Source organism: Parambassis ranga, chromosome 16, assembly GCF_900634625.1.
Source record: "Parambassis ranga chromosome 16, fParRan2.1, whole genome shotgun sequence".
NCBI lineage: Eukaryota > Metazoa > Chordata > Actinopteri > Ambassidae > Parambassis > Parambassis ranga.
This window is the reverse complement of record NC_041036.1, coordinates 5,687,045-5,699,779: the sequence shown is the minus strand read 5'-3', so window position 1 is coordinate 5,699,779 and position 12,735 is coordinate 5,687,045. Positions and strand designations below refer to the sequence as shown.

Here is a 12,735-nt window from a genome sequence, read left to right as displayed (position 1 = left end):
TCAGAGCAGACAGACCAGAGCGAGATTGTGTTTTGAAAATCTGACATTGTCATAGCATAAAAATCACACCTTGCAGTTCTACAAGGGTCAATGTGTCCGTGACGGCCTACTTCATGGCCTGACGTCTTGTCATCACTTTTGGGTTGTCAGGCAACCATTGCAAAGTCAAGCTGTTTTCCCTTATTTATTTAGTCTTTATGCTAGAGTAAGCTAAACAGCTACTCGTGGTGGTGCTGCAGAGGGTTCTTTTTTTTCCCTGTTGTGCTCATGTTCTTTAAGTTTTGAAGCTTTTATTTAGCCTAGTTATAATAATTATGTACCGTAATTATAATATGGCATGAGGGCTGATTAAAAAATAAGACTTTGCTTTTATAAGCCTGATCACCTCAGGTTGGTCGTTTTATAGCCGACCCTGCAAGTGAGACAAGCATGATTAATCATAAAAACCAGACTACTTTCTTATAAATCAGGAAACGACCAGCCGCTTTGTGTTGTAGCTGCCAGCATGTTGATTTGTTTTATAGTGAAATTATCCCGTTGTGCCGTTATACATGTAATATTGCACCATATTGCACCATGTGCAATATTATATGGCCTGTAGCTGGACACTCAATCACAGATAATTGCAGTAGTAAATACTGTATCTGAGCTGCTGATAAGAAGCGAAATCTACACTAGATTGTTAAAGATTGTGGTCATATATATATATATATGTGCGTGTAACTATATATATACATATATATATATATATACATATATATATATATATATACATATATATACATATATATATATATATACATACATATATATACATATATATATATATATATATACTGTCCTCTGGTATGGTTTTAAAATGTTTTACAGAGAGGCAAAACAAACCATACGCCTGCAGGTGCTCGTATACTGAAACAAACACAGTACACAATGTCAAACAAAAACTCTTCAGCTGCTCAAGGTTACAGGGATGAATCCTTCAGCCGCTAGCGGTGTTTCATAACTTGGGTCTTGGGAGGAATGGGAGTTATGAGGTATGAGGAGCAGGGCTTTTGTCAAGCTAGCTCGGGCAAAAGCCGGACTTATTTGCTTCTGTGCAGTGTTTGTATGTCCAGCGCAGACTTATAGCAGGAACCTGCCAATCTACACAAGAGTTTATTAGTCGCCGGGCAGGCTGTAAATTGCTGAGGTTTATTTGTGAAAGCCTGCCCAGGGGAATCTACTCTGACAGTCAAAGTCGCCTTTCACTGCATCTGTGATGGGTTTATCACTACAGTATGGCAGACTACCATTCCTGCTCAAAACAAGCCAGTTTTACATTTCACTACCTTTATCAGAAGTATTAGAGGAATAAAGAGTTTAACTTAGATTTGAACATTTATATGGAGAATTCTGACACTTAAAGATCTGGTGAAAAGGAGCACATTTACTGTATAAACTAGATGTGGCTGTCAGGATTATGTCCCAGCTTTGCTGTCAGAAAAGTGGTGTCTAACACTGTTAAACTGTCTTAAAAGCACTTGCTACTGTATAGTGATGCCAAGGTTTGGCTTTAAATAGGATTTTCCTTTGCAGGTAGATGAAAGCCTTTTTTTCCTACCCTGTAGCAGCAATAAAGTTGAAAATCCAGGGCTGCTCAAGGTAAACAAATGTTTCAAGCCCTCTGTTTCTTGGCAACAAAAGCAGCGACTGTGTGAATATGAAGTGGCAATCATCCACAAGGCCACATTTTCAATAACACCATTATAGCAGCTTCTTTCGCCATGACCACTGCTAACACACATTTTTGATACTCTTCACCTAAGAGTGTTTCATAGCCTGTCTGGCTCTCAGCTCGGTTGCTCTCAGCCTTTCTGCTGCCGTCTGCATCAAACTGGTAGCCCTGCTGTGGACATCCAGGCAAAACATTCCTTCTGTCTGAGGTCACCCAGCCACTCAAATCTCCAGCCCAATGTACCGGCTTAGAGCCCACGCAGGGCAGCCATCAGCAGGAGACCAGCCTCCCCATGAAGAGAAACAGTGTGTGATAAAACAGTTAAGCCAACAGACTGAACATGTCAGATCACAGCCTTTTAATCAGGGATGCTATGTACCCATGTCTCACTGTATACAAAGCTGAGAGATAATGTGTTCAAAAAGTAGATTATTATTTTTTAACATATAGATAGGCAAACAATATGCAGCTGTTGAAACCCCTGAAGAGGGGCTGGTTTTCCTACTGCTGCGCGTAAGACTGGTGAGGAATTCTGCAAATTGAGACAGAGTGGAAAGAAGGCATAAGGCAAATGACCCCTTGTGGGTTTCCTCCCATGCTCCACCCTGAAAGACCAGGTCCCAGGAGGGCGTTCAACTAGTGTGACGTCGTTCTTCCAGATTTTAGATATGGAGAAATGACAACACTGCTCCGGGTCACATCCTATTTGTTAAAAAGGAAGAAAAGAGGGATAAATATGAACTATGAGCTACAAGGGAACCTCCAGAGGTCCCACACCCACACTCTCACTCACTGGCTGTAACTCAAGAGTCAGTCAGAGCTGGACCAACATCATCACTGGAGAGATGCTGTCATTTCTGCTTTATTTAGGCTTTCGGGAGAGAAGGATAATCCACACTCTGATTAAAAGATGATCTTGGAATCTGCAGTGACCTCAAAGATGTCGACTCAAAAACAGAAGATAATTGTCAGCTACTGTTCCTGAAAATCAACTCAAAGCTTTTATATCACTCAGGGATTTCCTTTAAAGTCCATTCATGTGCTTTTTTTTTTGTTTTGTTTTTTTGATTGGCAGATCTCATGTTATGAGGACAATGATCCACTAGGGGCTGTGCTTACACTATACAGTCCAAAGGAGCAGTAAGCTGCATGAAATATGCATAATACTATAAAGCTGTAGTTCATACAGTACATACTGTAACATACAAAACATTGTGTCCAAGGTATCATGTCACTGTAGAGGTAGAAACTGTGTGTTAGAAGCCAAACATAAATCCTCTCCAGCAGCAGTTCTGAGGCCCACCATGACACCGGGCTTGCCGTCTCACCTTACACATGTCGCTTCATCTAAACAAACTGCTGCTCAGTGTGAAATCAGGTACGTGGTCTTAATTTCTGCTTTTTTATTGGTTTCATTTCTGCACTCTGTCTCTCTGCTTCCTGTCTTCCTCCTCTCCCACAGTCTCTCTTGAGTGTCTCATCATCCTTTTCTGTCACTAAGCATGACCGGGAGTTTCTGCCTGAGGCGCCACTCTGGCTACTGCTCCCAGGATGGGTGGTGCGACTTGTCCCGCGCGTCTGACAGATTTACATCGATTCTTCCAGGGACCTTTCAGCCTTTCCCAAAACAGACACCAGTGAGTCTGTTTCTATTCTGCCACACTAAGCAGACCACTGCCCCCTGCTGCAAGTCACAGGGAAAACCATGTAGATCATTCCAACTGGTTTTTGGTTTAGACGCAACAGAAATAAGAGAAATTAAATATTCAAACGTGCATGTGAACAGTCAGCTAGCATGCTAGTTTCACATAAAATAAATAGGGTGTTATTTTTGAACATAGTATCATGACTCATCTATGTTCTGACCCTTTGCATGGCCAGCACTCTGTCTATCTATCTATGTTTAGTAGATATCCATCCATCATCTTCGTCCTGCAGTGCAGGGTCACAGGGGGCTGGAGCTAACTATGGGTGAGAGGCAGGGTACACCCTGGATGGGTCACCAGTCCATCACAGGGCAACAGACAGACAGACAGACAACCATTCACACTCACACCTATGGGCAATTTAGAGTGACCAATTGACCTAACAAGCACGTCTTTAGAATGTGGGAGGAAGCCGGAGCACCCGGAGAAAACCCACACAGGCACAGGGAGAACCACACAGAAAGGCCCCAGTCAGAATCAAACCGGGAACCTTCCTGCTGTTTAGTAGATATTTAATGGGGAAATATTGGTTGTAGTAAGTGACAAGTCAGTAAAAGTATCATATTCATGTCCATCTCTCCTGGCCTTCAGTCATGAATTCATGGTATGAACACAAAGATGAATAATGTATATCTGAGGTCATGACATTTTTAAGCTTCCACGACTCTGCTCCATGTCATCTGTCATCCTGCCCTAACTCGATAACAGCTGTAAAAACTTTGTGAGTTAGAGGTAAAATATTACACACAGTTCAGAGTTTATCCCACACAAAAGCAGTTTTCAAACACACCTTTAACCAGACCAAAGGTTGATTGAGAGGACCTGGAGTCCGACACGACAGAGTTCAGCTGTGTCAAAGAGCAGCTACGACACTACAGGAAGGCCAAAATTACCTAACTTTCTGATAAGAAAACAAACAACGGGCAGATTTTTTTTTCCATGATTGCTTTTTGACCTCTGAGGGAGAGCCGACACACCCCTCAGAGACCCAGCGGTCAGCGGACACACAGAAGCATGAGAGGCCCTGTTTAGTTTTACAGCAGTCCATCATCTGAGAAGCATCTTTATCTGTAAAAGAAATCACGCCTTTTATGTAAGGCCAGTTTGTACAACCCCTTTTTGGTGAAACAGAGGAGTCAGGTTCACCATGTAGGGTCATTTTAAACAAAGTGCATCCTCTGTCAAAGCTGTTAGTGCTGCTAACAAGCTTCGCTCCCCATCTTTGGTATCTCAGACCAAAAGAGATTAAGTGATCTGCTAAGGGAGTAGAATGTAACAAGTTATTCCTTGTGGCATGTTGGCAGTCCCGGGGGTGAGGGGTGGAGGGGGGAGTGTGTGTGTGTGGAAAGAACAGTCAGAAACTTAAAGTGCAATGTCAGTGTGTGTGCACGTGGGGCAAATTCCCCCCGCTGTCAGCTGTGTGTGGGGTGACCTGCTGCGACATTCCGGGCCTGTGTGGTGACTGTCATACCGGCCGGCTCCAGTTGCTCTGAATGCCAGTGACCAGCAATAAACTTATTGCCTTTCAGTGACAGGAAATGACAGGGTTGACTAAAAAATATATTGGATGAACACGCTCATGAATGCCTCCTTACACACATCATTACCTGATAATACAGGGTACCACGCGTCAGATCATGTGTGGAGGGGTGTTTCTATTATTACTCACTTTGAACGTCTATTTAATAATAAAGTGGGACAGTTTCCACTTGCTCTGGCTTCCAGAGGAATCTGGACAGTGTTCAATGTGAATAAAATTACTCTGGCTATCAAACAGTTCTTGTCTTCCCACAACAGACAGCCTCTTCACAGTGGACACAGAAGTTCCTATTAATCCCAGACACAGTCAAACAGATGGTTCCTCACTTACTGTAAAAGTATGTCAAACAGCTTTCACTTAATTTTGCCCTTATTTGTCTGCTTTCTCTCAGTCTGTCAATGGAAACTGGTCAATGTTTACAGTGATACGGTGCATTCATTGTCTTCTGTAAAAAAAAAAACGACGAATAAAATATGACTGGCATGCTCTACAGTGCATCACCATTTCCTAAACAGAGACACACAAAAGAATTAAATCCAACCTGAAGACATAAAATTGCCAAAACAGCTTTTGCTTATCATCAAACAGGTCTTTTCAATTCCTAATTCCAAAGTTGTACAGCAGCGCTGGCAGGAAAATGCCAAACACCTGTCACTGTTACATGTGGTTAAAACAATCCAACACACTAAATTTAGACAGACACCTGGAAAAGCTTGTCTAAACTGTGTACGTGGAGACACAACAGATACAATGTATGTTAACAAGTGAGCTTACAGGAGCTCGTTGGCCTGGTAGAGCCTGTCTGCTGGTTTGTCTCTGCTTCCAGACAAAAATGCTAAGCTAGGCTAATCATCTGCTGGCACAAGCTTCTGAATAAATCAGAATAAAACTGAGAAATTCGAAGGAAACCCATGGAGTTTTTATTTTTTTTTTTTTTGGTTGACACATTCAGTATCTCTCTTTCTCTCACACATACACAGTTGTGATCTTGCGCACACACATATAGTGAAGTTATAACAATCATTTCAGAGGGGAGGGTTGGGAAATGAGGGGGAGGGATTGTTCTCCGTGCTTTAGAGGTGGTAGTACAGTGTTGCAACAATGGTATTTATGTGCGTGTGCTGTAGCACGGTGTGTCAGGTTGTTTGTGTTTTCCCCTCCTAACTTTTTCACAGCTCATTGGAGCCTTGGAAGTACTATCCCAAACTAATGCAGGACCTAATAAAGCATTACAAAGCAGTGGAAACACAGAGAGTCTTTGTGTCAGACACAACCCAGGTGTTAGAACCTTGGTATTTTCCACACAAATGTGTTTTCCACACTCTATTTTTCCTCTCAAGCCACAAAGCCATGTGTTTCAGCCCTTGTAAAAAAATCAGGGAGAAGCTGTATAACGGCTTAAATACCACAGGGCTCCTTGTTTGCAGTAAGGCCGCTGGGCAGTCCAACCTTTGAGCTGAGAGGTTCGGTTGCTCCAATGTAATGACCTGACAGCTGCCACTCCATTTGCTGGTCGAGCAGATTTCATGCAGGCTAAGAGCAAACAAGATGTCAGATTAAATAGGATCATCAGTGCACAATGTAGAGTGTACAAGCAGACAGGGATGTCTAGGACTGCTGCACAGTTTGGAGCAGATCTGTCTGACTCTGCACTGCCATGCACTCAGACAGACTATACATCCCATCCTCACCAGAAAATAAAGGTGGTTGAGAAAACTGGTGTTTCCAGTGGTTAGAACAGGACATGTCATCATAGAACTTAATAAAATAGCAGAGAACTTTGTTGCAGATGTGAGCGTTTAGCCTTGCTAAACAGCACTGTTTCAACCTGAACCATGACCTTGTCCTAAACCTAACTTTTAGTTTCCAAACCAACCTAAAGGCAATTAAAAAGAGAAGCATAAAATAATGATGGAACAAAAACTGCAGTCTCCAGGGTGAACGTTTGAACTTAGATCCTGCCACCAGCTCCACATCCTGCATTTGTTAACTTCTTTACGATGCCTGAATAGTATTAATGGACACGATTAACATCAGGTACCTCAGGATTTATGTATGTATGTATGTACCTAGTTGTTGCTACCCAACCTCTCTCTCCGTCTCTTGTGAACATTCTTTCCTTTTAGTCACCTCCTTTCTGTTCCCTCCCTCTCTCTCACACACAGACACTTATAAAAAGACCAGGGATCCAGGCATAAAAGAACAGCAGCTTCTGTTCTGTAAAATTGTTATGTGTTTGACAGGAAGGCCGACAGATTGGGGAAACATCCCTTCGGAGCCTCTCTCTCTCTCTCTCTCTCTCTCTCTCTCTCTCTCTCTCTCTCTCCCTTAAAAGGCAGATTCTAAAGGAATCCCAGCAGAGTCTTGCTTATCAAACCCTGCCCCACAGTAACCTCTGACCCAAGCTGTGTGTCACTGCTGATCTATCCCAGGCAGCAGGATGCTGACACACAAAAAACATAATAACCAAAAAAGAAACGGAACATCTCTCTGTCTTTTTCACTGTACAAATTTGGCAGCTCGCACAGCAGCCTGGCTAAAAAGGACTTTCTGACCCACATGCTGCACAGAGACACGCCCTGCATGAGCGGAGTGTGGTGCTTCATTTCAGTGTGTTTGATGGAAATACAGTAACAGAAATGTTCCATTACCTACACTTTCCTTTTTTTGCAAGCATGGCAAATAATGGCCACCCTTATAAAAGGGCACGGTTTGGCTGTTCTACAATGAAGATCAAGTCCTAAAATATCATGTGACACACACCTGCCAAATCCACAGACTTTCAGCCAACGGCCTGCTTTCCATGACTGTTTCACCTGGCACTGACATCTGTGTATGGCTGACCTCAATATGAATTCAGCACTTTGTGCTTGTAGTAGTGGTGGCAAGAGAGGCTTCCAACGAACGAACAGATCACTGCAGTGAGAGAAAGGAAAATAAACTGAAGACATTTGAGCAATTTTAGTAACCATTTAAAAGAGTGTGATTGAAAATGACACTTAACCATGGACAAAAAAATCAAAACAGCTCATGGTGTCAGGGGGGTCACATCCCTGACTGACACTGAGGATCTGACTCTGATGCTGCACGTGCTCCTATCTATCTTTGTGGATTTTCACAACAATATGCCACGCACCAATACATTAAAACAGCAGACCTCATAATACAGCGGTGCTTCAGAATTGAGCTGTTACCAGCACAAGCTCATAGAGCAGCTTGTGTGGCTTAAGAGAGATAAGATATTACAGTTAGCCAGTTAGCACAGATGCAAATCCACCACAGAGAGGGCAGATAGCACAGCAGGTGTGATGGAGAGCGAAGATCCAAAGTGGTGTACAGAACCAAGACAAGAAGGCATTCTTCATAATGACCTACCAGAAAACCATAAAGCTGTGATAGAATGGCTTGTTCTTTCTTACAAACCATCGTGAGCAGTAAAAACCGACCTGTATGTGTACAAAAGAAGTGTTGGACAACACACTGAAACAGAAACTACAAGTAACCTTAGCCTCACACTAGTAAGTACATCCACATCTAGTTTCAGGTTAAGTGTTTCTCTGAAGGCCACTCCAACACAGATGGTTCTCTCCACACTTCTTAACACTTCTCAACCTGTGGCAACCAGCCAACACAAAAATACACACAAATAAAAGGTGGGACAAGAAAAGATGTCATCCACTAAAATATCCATCAACATTATTTCCTTTGCATAGCAACAGTAGCACAGGAAACTGGCAGTCAGATCAGTCTATATGTGTGTCATGACAAACATAAACTCAGAAGCTTTAAACAGACGCACACACACACAACACTGTTTTAACTACACTACCTAAACACACACACACGCTTAGTTGGCACTTGGCTTTTTAAAGACTTCATTCATCACAAATGTGTATGACAAACCACTTCCCACACCACTTCTCACCTCACACAGTACTGGAAATAGAATCAGTCATTTACAAAGATAGCTACACTGCATGTCTGTAATGGGCTAAAAGGTATGGAGACAATAGAGGCCTTCATAGTCATTCTATTCTATTTTTGTCACACCGTGCTTTCTTGCAAGCAAAGCTTGAATTGTCTTAATAATTCTCAATTGTTTTACTTTTTTCCAGCTAAGAAGAAAATGGAATTTAAATGACCCTTAGCAGACAATCATACCTGCCAAAAATAACTGTTTAATTGGCTTACTGAACATTGCTGCGGCTATATTTAGAGGTTATTTTAAGCCCTGCAGGGCATAGGACAGGGCCTTCAGACACTAGGGCAAAAAAGTGGATGCCAGCCATGGCTGCGCACCATCAGCAAGTCCACCCGACACGAACAGGGCAATCCCCCGCTCAAGCAGCCCAGTAACATCGGCATCAGCTGCTAGCACAAATTGCATTAGAGGACAGTGGGAAGACAGCCAGGACTTTACCGTCCAGCCGGCTAATATTTAGAGCAAGCAATGAGACAGCAGTGAGTAACATTACAGAGAAGAGACTGACTGATTGACTATAATTGTATTTTAACCCACTTGGAAAATATGCTTGATATCAAATCCAGAGTTATATTTATGTCCTAAACCACTTTAATATGGAAGGATGGAGGATCAGTACAGTAACTTCTATTCTCTACTCTGTTTTTGTTTATGAATTATAACTGTGTGGAACTAATTATTTGAACTATGCCAGGATAGGACCTAGGCGCGCGCACACAAACACACACCTGCAAGCTCTGGATGCTGTGCTGAGAAGGTATCAGTGATTACATAGTCAAATTATTCCTTTGCATGGCAAAGATAACATGAGACAGCTTTCTGATATCCAGTAAAAGCTTTACATAATATCAACTTGTAGTTGCAACCTGTCCTGAGTGTTCACTTTAAACTAGATCACTCCACGTCTTAAACTGTTAAGAAATATCCACACGAACATGTCTTTGATCCAGTATGTAGGTTGTAGCTTGCATGACGTAAAACTGAAGCGGTTGGCTTTGGTCTGGGATTCAAAATAAAAGCAGGTCAGTGAGCAGAGAGTATGGACAAGGTTAAATATTTAGGACAGTGTAAGTCTATTCTACATGGATACAGATCAGTATCTGAAAATAACAAGAGATATTAATGCTTACAAACCGAATGCTTCCAATTATCAAACATCTTTTGGACTGGAACATCTTCATAGCAACTATAAAGACAACATCTTTAGACACATGCAATTACAATCGTCATAAAGCTTTGCATATTCAACAGAAGGGTAGCTGTAATTAATTAGCAAAAAGCATATGAAATAAATGAGAAAAGCAGGCAGCTCTCTTATTGGCTATGTCATCAGCGTGCCTTAATAAGGAGAGCAGGACCTCAGCAGAGAGCACAGACACTGTCGAGGAACGTCTGTAACATAAACACCTGCCACAGAGCCAGCTCCTGCTTCCCATTACCTCCTCATACAGAAACTACACAACACAGAGATCTCACACGCAAACAGTTGTTACCCTTCTGACATCCTGTGGCATGTTCACTACACTTTTGAATACATGTTTGAATTCCTATCAAGCTTTCCACAATACTGTTGTTGAAACTCTTAAAACCACTAACCCTGTTTGACTTTCAGTGTCCACAATCTGCCTGAATTTCCTGTGATAGCCAGTGAAAAGGCCAGCAGAAGCTGTCAGTGCATTAGAGAGTATTTGGCAATGGTTGTGTTTGTTTGTAGTAACTATCTAAAATCAATGTGGTGATGGTTTTACAGATCAAAAAACATCACGCTAAGCAAACATTTTAAAATAGATATAGGATGACCACAAATAGACCTACTGACGAAGAAAAACATACAAACATGCTGATACACGGGAAAGTGAGGGAGGGTGATTCAGCAGAGCCCCAGCCGCCAGATTCTCACAATGTGGAGAAAAAAAAAAGGAAAACTGGGGCAATATTTATAGAGAAGCTCTCCCTCTTACTGATGATCCGCTGGGACAGAACAGAAACAGAAACATGTGGCAGTACAAACATCTAGTGGAAGGAACAGTGTGGGAACATATGAGACCAGAACTTTGAAATGAAAGCACCTGGAGGATGCTGCTGACATCATGCTATCATAAAGAAAGCGAAAGTACAGCGAGGAGATGTGATAGATGACCCCTGAATGGATGTGAAGCTGACTCTGCTTCATCCTTCACACCTCCACCGTTCTGATTAGTTTCTATGCCGCATGAAGATTTCCAAAAAAAGGAAACTATGCAGGATAATCCAAAGAAGGCATGCCGTGCTTGCCACAGGAGATGAAGGGATAAATATGAGATGAAAATTAGAGAAGAAAAGCACGAGATCCCTGTGGAGTTTTAATGCATTTCACTGTTGCCCAGCAGCACCTGTCCTCTGCTGTGGCTGTATTCAGAATAACAATCAGCAAAGCACTGTGACTCAAACTAAAGCTCCAGGTCAGAGGTCGGCTGAGAGGTTGTTACGCTCACATATCAAAGCGAAGCACTCCTGTAAATCCACAGGACTCACTCAGAGAGGCAGCGTGGAAGAGTGACAGCCAACATGTGCACCAATCAATAAAACCCTCAGTAGTCAAGAGATGCAGCATGCATGCCTGACAGACACACACACAAACAGAGGGGCCGGCACAGTCAGAAGCACAGCAAGGTGTGTATGCAAACTGTCACGTGCTTGCACCTGTGCAGAGGATACAACATCAAGAATAAACAAGCAAATTACACATATGTAAAGACATCACTTCCATCATCGCATGTAGTCATGCTGTGGCTGTCATCACTCTAATTTGAGTCCCACCTTTATACTTCTCCCTGACGTTTTCATAAGCCTGGATGAAGTCCTGCTCCTCAGCGTTTGGAGGTAGGTAGGCAGGTTCGTACATGGCCATGCCGGCGTCCTCACTCTTTTCTTTTTCTTCTCCTCTTCTTTCCTTTTAGTCAGCTTTTTCTTCTCCTCTGTATGTTCGGCTGTGTGTGAGGCAGCCTGTGCTGTCCTCTCTCTGCTCTCTCAGCTGTATGTGAACCCTCCACAGCTCCCAACTTCATTCCACTGCCCAGCGTCACACACACACACACCCCCCACCCCTCTTCTCTTCCATATACCCTCCCCTCCCATAGTCTGGCTCAGACATACTAATATAAATGTCAGGCCCCTCCCCTTAAAGACACACAGCAGACCGAAGCAGCAGACACATGCTCACAGCATGCTGCTTGCCAAGCAGAAGCACAGCAGTGAGGAAAGCAGTGTAGCAGCTTTAGTCTGTCTGGTAATGCTTCAACTGAAGAAACATATTGGACAGCAGGCAGATTGTAGAGTATAGGACCAGATGCACTTTTCTTTCTCTTTGTTTAATGTTACAGTTTCAGCACACTGAGAAGAACGTGTTGATTTTGTGTCTTAAAAGTGCACAGATTATAAATGCACAGTGCAAACACAACTGACTGGAAAACAGTGTAACAACTGTGCATGCTGGTAAAAAGCATGCTATCATATGTTTGTCATGCTACCATTGTGTGAGTGGAACAGGCAACATTTGTCAAAAGTCAGAAAGTTAAAACAATATCCAGGTCTTATGTCTATCTGGCAAAGGTGTAAATGACAAGGAGGCCAGTATTACTGTGCATTCAAGATGCTTTTAACTATGGTAGGACTTATGGATAACTCAATACGAAACTTTATTCTTACTGTATAAAATTGTGCTGAATTTCTAGAGTATTACAAAAAAAGTCTGTATTATATAAGCCATCATAACAGTGTGACATCACATGATTCTGTATGTGCATCCTTTGTA

At 42.5% G+C, this 12,735-nt stretch overlaps 1 protein-coding gene across 6 annotated transcripts in view; it reads right to left on the bottom strand.

The window, feature by feature from the left end:
- The window catches only part of LOC114448072 (plectin-like), a 97,572-nt gene that overhangs the window by 76,065 nt on the left and 8,772 nt on the right, over nt 1-12,735 (bottom strand). For 2 of the 6 annotated variants that reach the window (XM_028424742.1, XM_028424743.1), the window contains exon 1: nt 11,742-11,975. The exons of the other annotated variants lie outside the window; for them this stretch is intronic. In XM_028424742.1, coding sequence (XP_028280543.1) covers nt 11,742-11,832 — 91 coding nt within the window. In that variant the 5' untranslated portion in view covers nt 11,833-11,975. Of the gene's footprint in view, nt 1-11,741; nt 11,976-12,735 lie in introns of those variants that run through there. 6 annotated transcript variants of the gene reach the window in all.